The 21,516-nt window shown below is 42.2% G+C and overlaps 1 protein-coding gene across 2 annotated transcripts in view; it reads left to right on the forward strand.

The window, feature by feature from the left end:
• Positions 1 to 21,516, forward strand: part of lrp4 (low density lipoprotein receptor-related protein 4) — a 100,577-nt gene that overhangs the window by 49,850 nt on the left and 29,211 nt on the right. For both annotated transcript variants that reach the window (XM_041037521.1, XM_041037529.1), the window contains exons 3-6: positions 14,191 to 14,307; positions 18,832 to 18,945; positions 19,041 to 19,157; positions 19,924 to 20,052. In XM_041037521.1, coding sequence (XP_040893455.1) covers positions 14,191 to 14,307; positions 18,832 to 18,945; positions 19,041 to 19,157; positions 19,924 to 20,052 — 477 coding nt within the window. The remainder of the gene's footprint in view (positions 1 to 14,190; positions 14,308 to 18,831; positions 18,946 to 19,040; positions 19,158 to 19,923; positions 20,053 to 21,516) is intronic.

Below are 21,516 nucleotides of genomic sequence, written 5' to 3' on the forward strand. Positions count from 1 at the left end.
CCTCAGAGTTATGTGTCCAGAATACGTCCACAAGTAGGATGATCAGATTTATATTTTCATCCAGGACAAAATTGGTCTGAGTATAGCCTGACAGAAAGCTCAGACACCCTGTGAATGAAACTCATTTTGGCTGCAGGTATCCTCAATCTCGCTCTGCTCCTCCATCCAGAGTTCATAACAAGGGGTTGGAAAAATCAGCTGGCGAATCAAGAGTTTGCCTTGAGGCTCAGTTCCTCTTCACAATGACAGCCTGGCACAGACATCAGGCTGTCATCAGTGGAGACGCTGCCCCAATCTGTCTGTCGATCTCACACTTCATTTTACCCTCTCTTGTTCAGCAGTGAAGTTGGCAATCTGTGATTTTCAGGCCATGTACTGTGACCACAATTCGCAATAAATCTAGAGAAGAAGATGTGGAATCACTGGCTACAAAGACGATCTTTGTGAGCCACAATACAGGAAAAAAAAGAAAACTTTCTCTTTCTGCCTCTGATTACATTAGAAGTGCCTGACTGAAGATGATCCAGGATGCTCAGGAAATCAGAACTGTGATCACCCAAAGCTTTTCTGTTTTCACGCCTCACTGGCTGGAGAGCAGGAAAAGCACGTCACAGGGTCACACGTCTCAAGGACAGGACACTAATTAGCCCTGATGAAATTTAACGAAGGCATAACTCACAGACGTTTCATCAAATTAATAACACCCCTTTTTTCCATTGATACCGCTGTCTGAGCTCAGGGGGCGTCCACAGTGCCGCACATGGTTAGAGCGACACTTTACTACGTTTGATCGCAGGCCAAATGGATGAGCTGTGAGAGAGTGACACGAAGCAGGGCTGCGTTAGAGGAATACTTGTTTACGTTCTTGGCAGTCGGCTCCACAGCCATAAACCCACGTAAGGAGAAGGACGGTTACATGCTGCCTTTGTGAATCTGGTTCCTATGGAAATGGCAGCGAGTGCTCATTGTGTTGAAGGCTGTGCAGCCAGAGGAGGCAAACTGAAGTGGAAAGTGAATGAACAGGGAGAAGGACGGACAGAGTGATGAAAAGAATGATGCCTGCTTCATGTTGTTGTCAGTGCTTTTCAGCCGGACCTCTTAAAGGCTGTCTTTATAATCTACTCTCCACTCGACAGAAGCTCTTCTATCTAAGGTTGTGTAGTGAACTATGTTTTTTGGAACGATAATGTAGTTCGTCATGATTCCTTTAAATGAGACACCAGCCAGCCTTGACAATTCTTACAGCTTAAGATGTTATTTTAATTCACTATGAGAAGAGGCAAAGAAAATCAGCATATTTACAGGAGCTCTAAAATATAAATTCCCTCATTTCGTGGCAGCAAAGTCGGGCAGTATAATAGGTGACACCACGATTGTGACCTTGAAGTATTTCAGACACTTTAGTACAAAGATCTAAGTTTCAGTGGTCATGTTGTAATTTTCTTATACTGCAATACAGTGTTTGTAATTACCAGAGCTATAGACTTGAAGCTCCAGGTTAGAACTCGAGTCAGACTTATGTAAACAAGAAAAAAAAAAAAAAAAAATGCTGAGAGACTTGCTTTGACAGGGAAAATGCCACGTTGTTTTAACAGTCAGCAGCTGGAAGCCTGAAAGACCTGAATCTTGACTTGCAGTGTCCTTAGCAGCGCAGTTGGACATGCCCCAGAAGACATAAAAACACCTCTGGTAGTTACAGCATTGTGTCATACTTGAAAATTTATTTTCCTGATGAGTTTTTTTTTCCTTATGGTGATTTATAGTCTTGTAACTTTAATTGTGTTTTATTAGTCTTTTACATGATTATGTATTTATGTTCATATTGAATTCAGGTCCAAGTGTTATTAAAAGGTCTCATGAAGTCTAAAAGGAAAAGGAAATGTTTTTTTTTTCTCTTTTTATAACCAGGATGTTATTTTTGTAATTTCTTTCCTTCCTACAGTTACAAAACATTTTTCAAACTGGACTCTTTGCTGAACGATCAAGCATATCGTACAGAAACAGTTGAATTTTTTACCTAAACGATTCACCAAGTCGTCTCTCATCTCTTTCCCTTATGTGCTAAGGTTTCGTAACATCTTATGTGCAACTGGTCTGTCCACCATGCAACCAGAACCGTACTTTCCTCTGAATGTGTCCTTCTGAGCTCTGTAGATACCCTGAACATAGACGAAGCCAGCGGTCTAGTTGCGTCTGACTTATGTTTCTATCCTCTTTCATATCTTATCTGGCTCTCAGTTTTCCTGATCTCTCCTCCCTGTTGAAGGCAATGAAATTTATGAACACACACCGATACAAAATGTTCCTAACAACAGTAACCACAGCAGATAAGACAGGATAACCTTGGAGGACATACGTCTTCTGTTATTTCATTCGTCTCCTCCCACCTCCTCCTCCCTTGCTGTTTTAGATCATCCTTCAAGTTATTTCCCCCTCTGCATTCACATTGAAGTAAGCAGGACTTTTGCACACACACACACAGACACACACACACACGCATACAGATGCATGGGCACACTGTTTGAGTCCTGCAGAGTTGAAAGCAGCTGAGGTTGTGAAAGAGTAAGTGCTTTTCGGCCAGAGTGAGGAGACGGGGTGCAGAAGAGATAGATGTGAAGTGTGTGTGTGTGTGTGTGTGTGTGTCTTGGGGGTGGATAGGAGATGAAATGGAAGAGGAAAAATCTCTGTTGTGCGTGATTGAAAGCACTGCATGAGGTTTGGCTTCTTCTGCTGTTGGCTCACACACGTCTGTGAGGTTTGGGAAATGGGTGTGTGCTATATACTCAAATACACACATTCACAGGTATACACACACACACACACACACACACACACACACACTCATGCCTTTGTTACACTGACTTGCGAGGACCTTCAGTTGGATGCACTTCAGGATATTTGTCGGGACCTACAGTTGAATATTTACCATTGGAACAACCCACCGATTTGGTATCAATGACTTTGTGAAGTAAAAGAAACACTTTCTCAAAAGGGAAAAAGGCAAAGTTTGTTTGTGTTTTCACAACTTTAAACAAATTAAGTTTTGAACGCAGTTTGCTGGAAGCCCTGTTTTTTTCTATCATGAATGTTGACATTCATGTGAATTCAGAACAGGGTTCATTGTACAGTCTGCATCCTGTGATTTCACGTTGAATAACACAGTAAACTTCTCCTGTCATCAGCAGCTTTAGACAGCTTTGATTTGCGGGGGTCAGGTTTTAGGTGTTCATTTTCCTTTTCTCAAAATAGATTCTGTGTTTTCATGCAGTGAATCCAAACTTATCTTTAGCTCAGTTTGAAGTCAAAAGCTATTAAACTGAATTAAGGTGAAATAAAAACTTTCATTAGGTCGTAATGACTTATTTTGAAGACTGTTTATTGTTTACAACCTTTGAAAGTGCAGCACGTCCTCACTCTTGCAATTATAAGATGGACTCGATTTGTTTTGATAGAAATCTGGACAGATCAGATTTTTTTGATCTCTTTAGCAAAGTGAATCTAAATGAAGACGACTCTGATCTCCAGACGTCGGTCTGTGAGTATGTGTCTGTTCTTGTAAGAGTGAGTTATACATCGAGTCTGATCACACTGAACGAAACAAGCGAGGAGTGACCGCAGCATCCCTGCTCCACATATCTAAAACTCAAACTGGTTCTCACGGGGGCACTGATGCAAACACACACACACACACAGACATAAACCGTCAAAAAATAAGAAATACCCCCTCCGTCCTTTAATCCACAGCGCTCCGCCTTCTTAGCCAATCAGAGAGCAGCTGTGACCGCGGGAGCTCAGCTGATCCAAAAGCAGGAACGGAGAAGATTAGGACCCCATTCCCTGCTTCTCAATGTGTCAGTTTCTCTCTGCATCCCTTCATCTTGTCCTCCCTCCATACCTCCCCCTGTCCCTGCATCCTTCTTCTCTCTGCACTCTGACCACAGGAAACCTGCAAACCCAGCTCGCTTTTCATTTTGCCCAAGACTTCCTCATTTATTTCTCACTGTGTGGTTGAATTTCCTCCTTCACTCATTTCGTCCGTCTTCCTGTCTCTTTCTTCTTGTCTCGTGTTTTCTCTCTCGCTTTCCGTCTCAGGATTCGACCGTAGTTGTTTGGACACATTAGCATAATCCTCCTTTTCTCTTTCTTCATGTCCTCTCCTCCGCCTCCTTCCTAAATATTTACTCCCTCCTCAGTAAATGAGGCGAGCACACTTGTTCACACAGAAAAAGGAGATGATTAGAGGCTGATTTAGGGCGGACAAAGCGACAGAAATAAGAAGAGAAACAAAGAGCTGGTTGGTCTGGGGCCTGGTTTTACCTTCTTTGTAAATACAAGCTTGTTTGAGTAGGTGTTAAATGTTCTGTGTGTTAGAGGTGATGGATCCGAGTTTTTAAAGTGGTCTGTGGTCGTTTAACCATTTTAATCATTTCACGGGAGTCCACACATTAGATTAAACTATGCGCCAGTTTTTTCAGCATCGTCCATCGGGGGACCGGCGTTTCACAGGCGGAGTGGAAACACAAACCTGAGTGTTTTTCTTTTAGTTTTTGTTGATTTTATTTATTTTTTTCTTTTTCTTTTATTCTATTTATTTTATTTAACAGTTTGAATTTTTTTTCCACGCTGGCTTTAGAAAATTGTGACTGTTTTTCCTGGCATTTTATAGACTTAATTAATCAGTCAGTCAAAAATTAATAATGGGCTGACTAATGAGTAATGACAGTACATGTGAGTTGCTGCTTTAGTTGAATGAAAGTGCTGCTGTGTTGTTGCCTTATAGAATAATGTCTTCAACACACTGTTTCTCTTAGACTGCCACCTGTTTGTGTTTGTGAGACGTTAATCAGTTAATGCCAAACAGGCTAAAGCCATGGAATTAAAACTGTCTTTGAATTCACGTGGCAGTAGTTTAACCCCGTGTTTCGCTGTCGAAGGCTCTGCCCACGCTGTAGTCTTATTGAAATAAAAGCGGAGGCTGTGTTTATGTAGCGCTAATGTTTGTTTGCACACACCCTAAACCTGCTGGCTTACCTCTCAACCTGACACAGTTCCAGCTTCAGGCTTCCATTTTTTTCAGCAGACAGAAAAAAAAAAGGGTGTCTGATTTGTTGATTTGGAAATCTATATGGAGTTTTAACACTGAACAGGGGTGAGGTGCACAGAGATATTTAAATGCAGCCACAGTATCTTTATCATTACCTTTATGTGACACCTCAAAGCTAATAAAACAGAACACATTCGCTGCAGGTTGGCAGCATTTTGGGTTTGAGCCAAATAACCAAGGCAAAGGGAACAAATCTGGGTTTGTGATTTACACCAAAAAAAAAAAAAAAGAAATTGTCTGCCACTGATGAAAATGCCTCAGATTTATTTTCTCTCCAAGAAAATTAATCACCCACTGACTGTTAGGGGGCTGAGCGTGCTTTTCCTCATTTCATATCACTGCAATTTATAATTACAGTACTACAGTAGTAGTTCTGTTGGGTTTTCTGACAGCCTGACAAAATAAACAATTTGCCGACGCCACCGCAGGCTGTGAGAACTTGTGTTGTGCACTTGTTGTTGGGTTTGACATTGTGTAGGGTGAATAATTAATGGACTAATTGAAAATAATGTTTGGTGATTTGTTGGTTGCAGTCCCAGAAAGGACTGCAGGAAGGTTTATAGAGACAGTTTATGTATTTTCCAGGTGTGAACTGTTGATGTTACATTGGCAGGGTAACAAGTAAGTTACCTGGATTTGATTCTGTGTTGATGTTATTTCAGCCAACATGCTTGTTCTGGAGCTCACACACAGCATCTCTGGTTTTTCAGCTTTTCAGGTTTGTGATGAATCAGTGGACGTCTGAGACGTTTGCTGGCTTGTGGATCATATCGCTCACAATGAGAACGCACGTGTTGACATTACAGCTGTCTGAAGTAGACAAACGCATTCATCTAATCACATAGCCAGACAGACGACCACAGCTGTGTTTGCTTTGGTTGATTCAGTTTTGTGTGCCAGAATTCACGTGTGTGTGCATGTTTATTACCTGCCTGAGATCCTCTCAGACTGTCCTATTATCTAAAATCAAAGCTGCACCGACACACAGAGTCAATGCTTTTTTTTTTTTTTTTTTTGTCCAGTGGGCGGCTTGAGGATTGTCGCTTTGATCCAGAGCAAGGAATCTTGTCAACGTGTGGAGAGATTACCAAACTATTTGAAGTGAATGTCCCTGATCACCTGAAAAAGCTCATTTTAGTAATTCTGATATTTGATTTATCTCGACCGGGCCACAAATTCCATTTGTACACAAGAGATATTGAAATGCCAAGGGTGGACCGCCGCAGAACTTACTGAGAACGTTCACGGTCCGAACAAGATTTTGATTTTAACGCTCCCATGACCCTTTGCTTTAAAGACACCTTCAGGACAAGCTTTGTACTGGTAGCCCTGCTTACTGGAAAGACCTGTGGGGCACACCAGCGTTTCTCTTGTCTTTTTCGTATTAAGACTCGTGTGTCTCTGCCTATTTTGAAACACTTTCCTTTTGCTGACGGTGTTTTTGCAGTGTGCGTTTTGGCTACTATCCTCTCATCCTGGTTTATATCTGAAAAATGTAACTAACTTGACCAGTAAGTGGTCACGTAGCTGAAGTGAAATATGCCAAGAGATGAATTAACTGTTACAGGCGGACGTCTAAAGAACAGACAAGGTAACATTAGGGAAATTCTAAATTCATTCAGCCAGTGACAGATAATCATAATAGTCTTATAATGTGATCATTAGACCACATTAGAGTATTTCCTGTCACTCAGCTGCCTAAGAAGAAAATGTGTGGGCTGTCAATGGCAGCACTTCAGTGTTACTCGCTGGTGTCAAGCGCTCAGCAGAGATTTGTCATGGCAACAAGCAAATGTTTCTGCATTAATCTGCTTTGATGGGGACAGTAAAACGTCTTGTGGCGATGGTGTCATTGCAAACCTCTCACAGACGCTCATGCATGTCTGTGTTTCATTAAGTACTGTACTTAAGTACAGTTTTGATGTATTTTATGTACCTTTAACCCCTCCGAATTTCAGAGACGAATATTAGGATTTTTACTCCGCTGCGTTCTTTAGACGGCTGTGGGCTGGAAGTTCAAGATTTTACTCACAAATCATGTGATCGGATTATGAAATATGATTTATCACTATGGATAAAACTACCCAACAGTAAGCTGAGTAAAACCGGCTCCACTTTAACCACCTACAACATTAAAATCCTGCTAACACATTTATAATCTGGCACAGTGAATTGTGCCATTTAGCACAATGAGCACTTTTGGTTTTGATTCTCTGGTTTCTACAAAACAGACAGTGATAAATAACAAAATAAAAAGATGCATAAACAGTCTTTACTCACAGGTTCTGAGTTTTTTATGAGTTTGATGCTATGATAAACACCTCGTAATGAGGTGATAAAGATTGATGTCAGACTGAGAAAGCTAGCAAACCTAATTCTGCTGAGAGTTTTCGATGGGTTTATGAATGCAGAGCGGCGTTGCAGGCCGAAGCGAGGCAGGAGGTCTATTTACTGTAGAGGTGGAGGAGGACGGAGAAAGCCCATCACACAAGCCGCCGCCGGACATGCTGCCAAGAAAAACTCTGCTGGCAGCCCCACTCCGCTCTGACGGACTGAAATATGTGCTGGCTACCGACCAGAGCTGCCTAGAATCAGATAAGCCGCCTCTGTTGGGATCGGCTATGAGAAGAAAATGAAGAGCAAGTGAGGAAGGAGAGACTGAGACAGACGAGAAGGACGGAGGGGATTAGTTTGTGCTGGACAGGCAGTACAAGGGCGATAGTTATAAATTCTGAAAATAATACATTTTAAAGCCTTACAAACTATTAAAGTATCCTTCACAGAGTCATTTTATTATGTTATGATGGGTTTTCAATGCGCTGCATGCCCACTCACTGACTAGCAGAGGTACAGAATGTATTGCACCTGCTTTTCTGAACCGAATTGGACTTCTTCAGCACAGACAGACAGTGCTATGCAACACATTAGATTAAGAAATTCTATTCGAAATTAGTTTTTTTTTTTCTACTTGCTCTGGTTTTTAAAATCTTGTTAAATCCATTTACCATTAAAAAAAAGCTGCAAAAAGTAAAAAACAACATAATATTTTTGTTGCCTGCCAAAAAATGGAAGGAAGACAAGGAGGGAGGAAACTGGAGGGAATGAAGAGGGAAAAGTGAAACCCAGACAGACGAATGTTTGAAGCTATAGAGGAGAATCTCTACATGCAAGAACATGAATAATTTGGGCGCAGAGTGTCAAAGGTATAAAATCAGTGGAGAAAAGAGAGTTGGAGGAGTGTGCTGCCTGTGAGCTCAGCTTTGACTCACTCTGCCTGTAGGTTCGTTTTAACTCTGAGACATTTGTTTATCAAGTCAAATTAAGAATTTGCATTGTAACTGCTTAGGTTGTATCATTGTGGGTGTGTGTCTGAACCAACTGGACCAACTAGATAACCTGACGAATGTGGATCTTATGTTGAAGACCTGCCCACAACTTTTCACCATTTTTCAGTCTTATCTCTGTATATGCTTTTAGTTTTACCTGAAAACAATTTGAAACTAAAGTGTGAATTTGAAAATAAAGGCAGTTACGTTTGACTTGCTGAGTCTGACTTTCCGTAACAGCATTAATGCTCACAAGTTGTTGCGGTTTATTTTTAATGTTCCCTTGTATTTATATTCGAGTCTTGTTTTTCCATCTCTGGCAGTATCGTCAAGGCGCCATTTACCCTCAGCTGCTGCTGTCGAGCTCATTTGTGTGCGTTAGTAATAAAAAAAGGGGCAGAGATCTCAGGATCACCACTGTGAATTAATGTTTCCAGTGGAGACAACAGCAATCTGGAGGTGAGCTGACCTGTTTGGGTCTGAAAGAGAAAACCTTTATTAAGGCTCCTCGGATGAAATACTCCTGTTAGACTTGCAGTCTCCTCTATCGCTCTCTGGAGCCCCACATCTGTTTTTCAGTCTGGGAGTGTGTCCTCTCCCTCTCTTTCTCTCACTCTCTCTCCCCCTGTTTCTCTCCCTCATCTGTCCATCCTCCCATCCTTTGAGCTGGTGTGATAAGCGGCGTTTAGGCAGATATATTGGTCCCATTAGAGCTACTTGATTCAGCTGCTCCACAGTAAAGGGGAGGCCATTAACTCTGCCGCTCAAGGCCACTTAAAGACGCACACATATATCTTCCTAAAGACATGGAGCGCACACACACACACACACACACGCGCACACACACACACAGAGCAGCATATGCAAGTCAGACATGCACATTCTGACTTCTAGATGCAGTCAGTAAGGATGCTCATTATTTTCAGTTGTCATTAAAAAAGGTACATATCATATTCTATTCACAAGCCGCACTCATTTTTTTTTTTTTACTTAATTAAAGGGATGTTCATCTATTTCCGAGAATCTAGCCTTCACCTTCAGCTTTAGTTTGCAGCGTCCCTGTAACTCCAGGCATATATTCCATCCACCCAATATGTTGAGGTCAAGGCAGAAATCTGAAGTGGAATATTCTTAACCAACAATAGTTAGACTACATATCGTGCTTATCAAATATCTATGTAACTGAAGTCATTCATTTATCCACCAATTTTATGTTTTATGAAAGAAAAATGGAAAGAAAAAACAAAAAAATCACCTTATTTTTTAGGGAGGGAATGCGTTGTTAGAGACTGACATGTTTTTGAAACTTGCATTGATGTTCTGCTTCCCATGCTGAATGTAATCAAAGGAGTCTTGAACTCAGAAGCTCGGATAGAGACTTTTATTTAATTGAAGATTTCTGTTCTGTCTCACAGCAGGACAGAGGAGTAGGCACGTCTAAAGAGAATATTTCATCCAAGGAGCTTTAGAGGGTTTTGCTTTTAGTCCAAAACATGTCGGTTCAGTGAAGGAACCACTGAAAACATCTGCTCACAGTGGTAATCTCGAGATCTCTGTGCTTTTTCATTCTTTCAGATTAAGAGACTTAATCACACACACCTGTATTAAAGGAACTTTAACAGCCAGTATCTGTATGGCTACATACCTCTAGAAGTAAAAGAAAGTACAAGATGAGTGATCAGTGTTAAGTTTAAAATAGGCAGCCTTTCAGCAAATTAGCATTTCCTTGACTGAATTTTCCATTTATTAGTTTTCTGTTTGTTGTTTTGTCTGTAAAATGTTAAAAATAAAGACAAACACCGTCATAAATCGTTAGAGCCTCAAGTGATGCCTTCAGATTGATCATTTTGTTTTGAACATGTGCTACGCAACCTAACACTGCACTTACCAAAACAAACGTTTTACTGTTTTTCTGTTGCTCGATTTAATTGATCAATCAAATGATCAGCAATAGCAATCAGTGTCTTAAAGAGGTCATCAAAAACGTCAGTTTCGATGGTAACTGATTTCTTCACTGTGTGTCTGTGTTTCTGTGTGTGTATGTGTGTGTCTCAGAGACTGAGACTTCAGAATATGATGAGAATGACAGGTGTGTGTTTGTGTGTGTGGGAATGACCTGTGGAATGCATGTGGGAATTCTGTAGCTCAGATGAGAAAAGCCCATTGGTGAAGGCCAAGCATCAGAGTGTGTGTTTGTGTGTGTGTTTGTGTGTTTTAACACATGTGAACTGAACTGCACTCAGGAGGATAACTGGTGAGCGTTCAGGGGAAGTATTTTTGGAAAGGCGCTGGAGCGTGACTGAGACAAACTGCGTGTGTGTGTTTGTGTTATTGTATCACCTGGAAGTGTCAGTCTGGGTTGTGAATGAAGTCAAACAAGTAGTTTTAAGAAACTTTTCAAAATGCCGGCAAAATCATTTGCTCTGTGTTATGGTAATCACCTCAAGAGGAGGTGACGGTGTCAGTGACAATGCTGCACCGCAGGAACAGGAAATGGACCACAATGCAATGTGTTGTGCATCTGTAGTCAGTAGCTTGTGAAATATAACACCATCTCTGATGCGTTTTTGTTTTTTTTTTGTTTTTGCTGTGGCATCATTCTGTCAGTGTTGTCACTTTTTTTTCTTGACTTGGAAAATATCTGCATCATCAGTATTGTTGTCAACTCAAGCTTTTTTTTTTTTTTTTGAGGTGGATACTTATTCTGGGAAATGTAGGAATGAGGCAAGTGGAGGGAAAGGAGGTGTACTGAAAAGTACAGTGCATGATGAAATGATTCCTGGAGTGCAACACACAACACACAGTGGACAGAGTTAAGGTTAGGAAAGCTCTTGAGAGTGTGATGATTTGTGTGTGTGTGTGTGTCAGCCTCAGAGGAATGCAGTGGTAGCGAGGAAGCAGCGCTGAGCTGAACAGAATCTGTGTGATAAGAAAGATCAAAGCGCTCAGAGACCTCATCAACCTTCCCAGCATGCTCCCTGCTGATCCACCTGATACCAGGAGCAGAATTCACCTCCTTTGTGAGTGAGTGTGTGTGTGTGTATGTGAGAGAGAGTGTGAAGTATATTTATTTGCATACGTTTTGCATCACCCCCAGTTTGTGTGCCTAAGCACTGCGCTGTGGAGGACTGTGTTTATTTGAGCTGTGCGGCGACGGTTTGCTTGTGTCTGCATGTGTGTGTGTGTGTTTGTATGTGTGAGTCTGTGCTTGTTAACACCGCCGCTCTCTACCTCCTCAGATCAGCTGAATTATTTATTGAAATGTTGAGACGCAGCATCGTGTTGAGGCCGTAAATCTGCTGACGCCCCGGTCACAGACGCATCCAAAGTGCATCAAACGACTTCACTTTGACAGCGAGGTCTGTAGATGGTCGTCAGGTGTCGGGGCTCCGCTCACTTTCAGGATGTTCGGTGCTCAGTTCCAGCTTATTGCAGCAGTTCTGGCAAATATTGATTCACTTTGTGCTCAAGTGAGTGATGTCAACAGAGAGAGAACTGTTACCGTTTCAGCCTTAAACTTAAAGGAACATACCGGTGGTTTTGCTTGTTTCAGTGGGTTGGGAATCTTTAATAATTTCACTATTTGATTTTGACTCTTGGGGTCAGAATTCATTTAAAATGTACTTCAAACTCTAGGTCCGCAACGTCGATTCTTTTCTTGATTAATCAATTACTTGTCAGGTCTAAAAATATATCAGAAAATAATGAAAAAATGCTAACTGCAATTTCCCAGAGTCCAAGTTGGCTTATGTAAATTTGTCGGTTTTGTTTGACCAATGGTCTAAAAGTGAAAAGATATTGAGTTTACTATCAAAGACTAGTTTTACAAGCTAAAACCAGATATTTTATTTGATTTTTGTTTAAAAAAAAAAAAAAAGTACTGAAACAAATAATTAATTATAAAAAACATTGCTGATCCATTTTAACTTGATGCTGGAATGAAGTGAATCTTGTGGCTCCCTGAAGGAAAGAAATAAACAAACTGATGGTACGGTTTAGATCATCGTTTGCAGATATGCATTATATATGCAAATTGAGCCAAACCACCCAGTATGGTCGTGTAATGCAGGCAAAGAGAGTTCATCAGAAGGTGAAGAGAATAAGAGGTTGACAAAGGGAGAGACTGGGCAAGTGAGAGAGTTCTGTTTGCTTATGTCTCTCTCTCTCTCTCTCTCTCTCTCTCTCTCTCTCTCTCTCTCTCTCTCTCTCTCTCTCTCTCTTTCTCTTTGTGTTTCTCTCTGAATAATGTAATATCCATGCAGGGGTATGTGGGTCAGTGGGGCTTTACTTCCCCTAGAGACCAGAGCCACACCCCATCTCACACACACACACACACACACACACACACACACACACGCTTACTTAATTCACTCTCTGGACCCTGACTCGTCCGCCTGTCTGCCTCGCTGCTTAACTCGTCGCGTGACGTCATACATTTTTCATAAAGTCTGTGTTGCTTGGTCAATATTTCATATCTGGTATTGACAGGCGGGTGAGAGTCCACTGTAAGGAGTTACTGCTCCCTCTCCTCCCTTCTCCTTCCCTGCCTCCCTCCCCTCCCTGCCTCCCTCCATGCCTCTGTGGCCTGTAATTAAATTAGCTCTGTCTGCGGATGACAAAGGGCCAGTCATTCGGGCTCTGCTTAGATAGCGAGTAGCTGCACTTAGAGAGGATATGAAGTTAAGGAGGAATGCGCTGAGCTGAGCTCAGTGCCGCTCTCTGGGTCTCAGGGTAAGAAGGTGGGAAAGAGGAGGGCTTGTGGGTCCAGATCAGGCTCAGGCTCTGTGTGAGCTGACACCGGACAGAAAAAAAAAAAACCCTCCATCGTTTACACTGCGTCTGTCAAACTCTGACCTTTACTGCAGCCATGCAGGACAATGACTGTGAAATCAGTGAAAGCTTCAGCACTGTGCTGGATTGACATCACATCTGATTGACTCTACTTATGTTTTAGTGTGACTTATGTTAGAGCTGCAACTAACAGTTATTTTTACCATTGAATAATTTGCTCATCTGCCTAAGTTAAATTTGAAAATAGTGAATAGTGCCCAAGTTGACATATTGAAATTTCTGGTTTTGTCCAAACAGCAGTTTACTTTCACAGACGACAATGAAAACAAGCAAATATTCACATCACAGAAGCTGAAACTGCAGAATCTGGATGATTCATTTTCTGACCATGGACAACTCGATTACACAGCTAATCATCTTTAGCTCTACTTTATTTATTCATTGGGGACATTACTGCACATTAATTGACATCATTGTGATATAAATTTGTTTTTCATCTGCAGCTAATGAGTAGCTTAATTATAAAGTCACTTTTTTAAAAAAGCTTTTATAATACTGACTGAAATATATCTTGGAAACAAGTATTGAAAATTGTAAAGTATTGAAATAGGTGTCAAATGTCAGATCAGATCCAGTATTGAGTATGAAAAATTTCAAACTATATGCACATATACTAATACCCAGTCTTAGTTGTTAAAGCGAACAAACCGCATAAACAAATACACAGTTAAAATGTTGTAGAGAAAGCACCTTGAAGCATCAGCTGTAAAGTTTCTTATCATTTTAGGGCAAAGTTTCACCGAATATGTGTCAGAGCTTTGTGGTGAGTGGATAAAATAATGGATGCAAAACATTACAAGAGCTCGTAAAAACTCCTGTCTCCTCTCGTCTTCCCTCAGCTTCACGCTTAGTTTGTTTGTTTGTTTGTTCATACTGACACGCTTGTTGTCTGTCCTTGTTTGTTTGCAGTGCTCCCCACCTGCTCGCCGCTGGACTTCCACTGCGACAACGGCAAGTGTATCCGTCGCTCCTGGGTGTGTGACGGAGACAACGACTGTGAGGATGACTCTGACGAACAGGACTGTCGTAAGTACACTTTCTCTCTCCCCTGTCAACACAAACACGCAAACAATGTGGCAGTTGCGGTGATATGCGCTGTCACACACACAAACACACACGCACACACACACACACACACTCGACCTGCTCCGTCAGGCTCAGGGGGATGAGTTATTAAAGTGGACAGATGTTTGAGGCAGCCATGTGCAGTGAGGTGTTGGTTTTGAGTTTAAAGGAGTTGCCGGGCTGTCGCACTCACAAAGACACACACACACATACACACGTTTGTGAGAGGTCAGCGCTCCCATGGTCACCACACAAGACATTCTTTGACCTTTGCCCTCAGTTTATATAGTTCCTATTTCTATGTGTGTGTGTGTGTGTGTGTGTGCGTGTGTGTGCGTGCGCTCATTCCAAAATACCCCTCAGCTGCCTGCCAGGCAGAATGTGGCATGCAATGGGTGAAGTAAGCAGTGTGTCTATTTCTGCAGTCGTATTTATGTATCTCTGCGTTGCTGCAGAGTGTGTGTGTGTGTGTGTGTGTGTGTGTGTATGTGTGTATGTGTGTGTATGTATGCTCCTGTATTTCTGTCTTTGTGAGGACCATTTTAAGTTTGGAAAGCGAGAGTCTCTTCCTCATTTCCTCAAAGAGCCGTTTAAGGAATTAGTGCTGCATTCATGCAACGCTGGCAGATGATGTAGAAGAGGAAAACGTCCCTTCTGACGTGTTTGTGCATCATTCCAAGGTCGTTAGGTTGCGTTCTGGGCCACGTTTAGATTACTATGTAATGTCAACGCTGTATTTCTACTGTTTGTTGTGACAAAAGATAATTGCTGCTGTGTTAACTTTCCAGAGATATAAAATCCTGTGTGCGAGTGCTACAAACTGTTGTGCAGCCTTTTGGTGTCTTTTAGGCCTTTAAATGAAATCATTTGTTACTCAAACTGGACTTGCTGCTTGTATTTCATTGTCTTTGAAAATTGGCATCTGATGTTAGAATTAGGTTTATCTTAGGTTTGGATTCAAGGATTGGGTTCTCACAAGCATAGAAATGCGCGCGTGTGTGTGTGTTCGGTACTCCATTAGTCAGGGTGGAGTAAGTGGTCAGATTCTGTGAACACATCTTCCACTTTTAGTCCCCTGTATTTACCCGTAATGACTCAGAAGGCTCCGTGTGTGCAGTCTGATCCGTGTGGACGTTCACTGCAGGCCAGTCATTCCATCGCACCGTCCGTGTCGATGCAGTGATTCAGTTTAATCACATTTAAACTCTGTGTCAGCACAGAATTAGTTACAGGGGGCGGCGTGTTCCTGATGGAGACGACACGTAGCAGAGTCAGGCGGTGTCCTTTCAGGGCCTGACGTTCATCTGAAGATAAAGTGTCTTCTTTCACAGGACGCCTTTCAGTCACAGAAAAACTTCAGCACGTTGTTTAACTCATTTAAGTCCTTAAACATGGATAATCGTCACTTTTGTTGTTTGGTATTGTTGATTTAGTTGCGGTTTTCCCTTTAATCCAGCTCATGAAACCTTGGGTCAGTGTGGGTTGACCAACATGGCAGATGTGAGTTAGATCAGAAGATGAGTAGTGCTCTTACGTCTGTATGGTAAATATTAAGCTCCTGACTGCAGATGTGTTATTGGAAGAGATACACCCAAAACGTGACAGAGGTGGTTTTCTGTAAAACCTGGTGTATTTTAGCTCATGTGGCTTGTGTGTGCAGCAGGTACAGGCAGGTTATCTCTTTCTTTTCTGAATGATTTTTCTTATCTGTCTGTCATCCGATGATTCCTTCTCCTCCTTTGTTGACCCACATACTGCATCAGCAGCCAGACACTGAATCACTTCCTGATGGTGAAGCTGGCTATGAATTTTTCATCTTCATGCCCAGTAAATTTCCCTCCCTCCCCTGTTCCCCAAACTACTTATTATTTCATGCTTCTTTCTTTCTTTCTTTCTTTTCATTTTTTCGCCCTGGCCTGTCGTCCGCCTCCCAATATATTTTGTTTCACCCCGTGCGGTGCGGTGGTTTTATTTCATTATTTAGAGATGGGGAGACAATCCTCCACGCTCGGCTGGAGCTGAAGCAGTTGTCAAGATTTCAGACAAACATGGAGACTGAGGTGTGTCTCGGTGTGGATGTGTGTGTTTGAACATGAGATACCACTCGAACACACACACACACACATGCAGGCAGCCTGGTAATGACTCTCAGCGCCCTTTGCCCTTTGACGTTTGGCATGCCGTGTGAATGATGAGCGTCTTGAGGGCTTGTTGACCTCCGACCTCCTTCTGTTTACCTCACTGGTGGGAGGGGAGAGAGAGCATGGGAGAGGCGGCGAGAGAATCAATTATTTTCTTACAAGTTCAATAATAGATTAAATGAGTATATTAGTCCATGGTGGTGGTAAAATTAAATTCTCATTTGGACCTGCCGTTGGGCTTTTATGTTTTAAGTCCTTTTTTTTCTTTGTAGGGGGGAGGGTGTTCTGGCTGAGGGGAGGCTGGTGTGGGTGAGATCAGCTAACCAATCAACCAATCAATGGGATGTATTGGACGATATTTACTGATCACAGTAAATTGCTGCAGTCATGAGAAATCAGCCTTTGATATTTCCGTCTCTAAAGGGAAAGTATGTATTTTTGAATTTATTTTGAAAGAAGCCCTGAAAATAAGCTACCAAAATGCAAACAAGTAAATAAGTAAAGAAGAAAAAAAACATTACATAAAATATAATGTTCACAGAGTCAAACTATCTTGAAATAATCTCCTCTGCTTGTTAACTGCTAGATTTTTCTCAGGTGTGCAGAAATAATTGCTATTCCGAGGTTTACGAAACATCTACACGCGACACACGGGCCCCGGAGCCTCCTGTCATGTCACTCGTCTCAGAAGTGTGCCTTTGGTCGCCTTGACTCGTGCTGCGACACACCTGAGAAAAGATGAAAAATCTCACTGAAATATAGAAAGGCTTCATCTTCTTAGTTTTTTTCCTCCGTCCCTGTATTCTGTGGGCATCCTTCTGTTTCTGTCTCTCCTTATCTCTCTCCCTGTTTGTCTCAGCTGTCTAACACTCACACACAGCAGTGATAAATTATAGATTACCTCCTGCCAGGGGCCATCCATCACTGGTTCTCCTTGACGAAGCTGCTTACTTGGCCCCGGGCGGGCACGGCTAGGCTTTGCCATTGATTGCGGTGGTAACAGTAGACGGCAGTGTTTTGAAAATCCATTCAGCCTTTTATCAATGGAGGTGTGAAAGAAACAAGGTGGAGGAGTTGTTTGGATAAATGAAAGGGTTTGAAACCGAAACACTGTCAATGTCACAGTGCTGAAAGTTCACCGGAGGGAATGACTTCTGTCTGACTGTATCATTAGGGCTGTTGTTATGAATGACAAATGTGTGTTTTATCCCATGTCTCAAGGTTAACCGTCTAGCAGCAAGAATATTTATTTAAAATATAAAACAAGCTGGTGGATGTCATGTTTGGTAGATTAAAAAAGTCCTGAGTTCAAACTGGATTTAAAATTTAAAGGAACTGATTATTTGTTAAGAAATATCTTTTTTTCACGTATTTAATTCAAGAAAATGTTTTTTTTTTTTTTACATTATACATGTAAATGCACATTTACATAATGGTGTTAAAATATGTTGGACTGAAACCTGCAAAGAGAGGTTTTGCCTGCATGGCAAACAACATTTAACTTGTACATGGCAAGACAGAGGATATTTACATGTCTAATATGTTGTGGACAGTTATACGTTTAACAAAACAGCGTTCTTCAGGTGATCTCAGCAGGGTCAAGGACTGAAATGGATGCCCTGTATTTATCCCTGTTTCGGTTAAATGACAACAGTTTGGAACATACTGAGCATACAGGTGGACAGTGGAGATGAGGATTTTTGCTTAAATTATGGCTTGAGATATTTCTGTGGATGTTTTAAGTTTTTTTTTTTTTTTTCCCTTCCGAAGCAATTCCAGCTGACCACAACCTCTGTGCTCCCTGAGGGATGAATCACCAAACGTTTTACAGCCACTCGTTAAGGTGGTTTGGTTTCACGAGTTTTTGTAAGACATTTGTTACTCGTCTTGGACAAGTGCTGGATAAATATAGTCTTTACTGTAGCAAATGTTTTCCCTCTGATCAGTCAGTGACTGTGAAGCTACCCGCTCACACACACACACACACACACACACTCAGTATGACTTTATTCAGACTTGCTCCTCACCATGTTGCGGTCGCTGTCGATCGGACGTGTTTTGTGCACAGATTGAACCACGCTGGTCTTTGAGCTGTAGACCTGCAGCCTCGGGAGAGTTCGGCATGTTTATGGAGAGAAAAATCTCAGTTTCTTCTCCTCAGTTCTTTGCTCTGAAACCGACATAAAAGGCCGCAGTTTCCCTGATGTCAGTGCAGTTTTTGGTATAAAGTCAGCAGAGCTCAGGGTCGGCTGCCTCTTATCACATTCTTGTACAGTTTCTGCTCTTTGTTTTTGTGGTTTCCTCATTATTTGTCCTCAGAAACCTTCCTTTTTTCTCCCTGCAGCTCCCAGGGAGTGCGAGGAGGACGAGTTTCACTGCCAGAATGGCTACTGCATTCGCAGCCTCTGGCACTGTGATGGCGACAACGATTGCGGGGACAACAGTGATGAACAGTGCGGTGGGTACACACTCTGAGACGCACAGGAACACCAGCATGTAAGCACATCATTCATTCAGTCTTATACGTATGACTTGTTGTGTTGTCTGTGCCAGACATGCGTAAATGTTCGGACAAGGAGTTCCGCTGCACAGATGGCAGCTGTATCGCTGAGCACTGGTTCTGTGACGGAGACACGGACTGTAAAGACGGATCAGACGAGGAAAACTGCCGTAAGTTATTCTGAGTGTGTGTGTGTGTTTAAGAAAGGGACATTAAGAGACAGGATGAATGCTTCTCATGTTAAAGCATGAAGCATAGAAACCGTGTCAAAGAGAAACCTGGTTTTCAGAATATAGAGAACAGAATACTGGTTAGCAATGGTGATTTTTATGTATTTATTTATTTTGTTTGGTTTTTTTCTGCTTGGTTTTGAACATGGTTTTTATCAGACAAATCACAACAAGCCAAGTGTTCCATAAAGACTTCAGACAGGGAACTTATCTCTGGCAGCAGAGTGGCAGGATGAAAAGAGAAGCCATTACTCATAGCAGGGGTTTGTCCTCATATCCAACATGATTAAATCCAAAGTTGGACTAGAATTCATAAGTTTCCTTATCTGAACACTGTGTTATTTTCAAAAATTCAAACGGGACAAACCGTCTGCTCCTTCACAAGAGAGTTTTCTTTATATGCCAAAGTCAGCCCGGGCTCTTTGATCAAAAACTCTTCAGGCTGCATCATCATGATTTAAAAGCCAAAAGAAGTGGAGAATTCTGTAAACTAAGATCTTACAGTAAGCTGTTTACTACAGAGCATGTAAACATATGCACAGTCCTTACAGCGAGCTGAGCTTCTCCTTCTGGTCACGTACAGTTTCTGACGGAGTCAGCACAGAACAGTTGAAGCTTTAAAAAAAAAGCGTCAGGCAGCCAACTGCTGCACCATCTTTTCCCAGCATCAGCAGCATCTGTTTAACATGTCTGTGTCTCTGAGCAGCCTCAGATGTGATGACGGCCACCTGCAGCGTGGAGGAGTTCCAGTGTGCATATGGACACTGCATCCTGGACATCTACCACTGTGACGGAGACGACGACTGTGGAGACTGGTCAGATGAGTCGGACTGCTGTAAGTCTCCCATCACTCACGCACACAAACGTGGCCGATGTATCAGTCAAGCTCTAATTTTACATGACAAAAGCTGAAACTTAGCAAAGCTTAATCCTAAACGCAAGCTTTATCTTTAGACTACCTCTGGACAGAAGCGAAGATTTCACAAAACAATGTCTCTTCACAAAGACCTCCCCACTTTAAAGATCTGAAAAGCAAACTTAGTGGAAGTCCAAGAGCAAAACAAAACACACTGTTACGGTGGAGAGCCTTATCCAACCTGTCCTGCCGGTGCTGTCTGCTTATACACACACATGCACAGATAAACGCAAACACACACACACACACACACACACTCTTCAGGATCTGTAGCAGCGCTCCAGGGTCTCACTAAACTCCATCTTGCACATGAGAGGAAGACGAGGCTCTTCTGAGAGATCAGGCCTCTGTTATGATGCTAGATGAGAGTTAGGTTTTCTCTCTCTCTCTCTCTCTCTCTCTCTCTCTCTCTCTCTCTCTCTCTCTCTCTCTCTCTCTCTCTCTCTCTCTCTCTCTCTCTGGCACAAGTCTTTCCTCCCTCCCTCCCTCCCTTCTTCTTCTTCTTCTTCTCTGCTTCACTCTCTCCCTCCATGTATCCCAAAGGCAGTGCTGCACATGTGTCTCAAAGCAGCAACTCATCCTGCAGCTTTCTGTAGTCGAACTGCACAAGTTCAGCTAGAGTTTAAAAGTACGTTAAAGGTTCATCTGAAGGGTAGGGAGTCTAAATTTAGGCATCAGTCAAAAAGTGTGGTGGTACAAGCTGAACCAACACTGACACTTAAATCTTGAAGGTGTAAAAGCCTCTTTGAAAGAGATGTGTTTGATGTTTGATGTGTTTGATTGTTTTCATGGGACCAAAAACACAGATAATCCGTTTACAGTGATGGAAAACAGAGAAAAGACACAAATCTCCACATCAGAGAAGATCAACTTTAAAATCTGGTCAAACAACTTCCACTCAGGCTTTAAGAGGCAGAGGAGTTTCTGAATGTTTTTCTTTAATGAACCTAAAACGAACTTATTCAGCGTCGATGTCACGTTCTAACGCTCGATGGCAGGTTGAGCTCGTGAACAGCTGCTGTTTGCAGACCGCTGCCCAGCAGCGTCTGTCAGAACTGGAAAACACTCAGTCTGTTACATCTTTTCAGTCACTGTATCACACACACACACACACACACACACACACACACCACACACACACACACACACACAGTGAAGCCATGGTCCAGATTAACGCAGGCTATCATGTTTCTCTCTCCTCACTCCAGAGACGCTGCCTGCTGCTGACAAATCTCTCAGCATCTCCCTCCTCGTTCTCTCATCTCTGACTTCTCACATGTTCGTTTCATTCGCTCATTGTCTATAACATCCCACCACATCTCTCTCTCTCTCTCTCTCTCTCTCTCTCTCGCACTCACACACACACACTCATCAGCACTCATA

Source organism: Toxotes jaculatrix, chromosome 1 (genome assembly GCF_017976425.1).
Source record: "Toxotes jaculatrix isolate fToxJac2 chromosome 1, fToxJac2.pri, whole genome shotgun sequence".
NCBI classification, from domain to species: Eukaryota; Metazoa; Chordata; class Actinopteri; family Toxotidae; genus Toxotes; species Toxotes jaculatrix.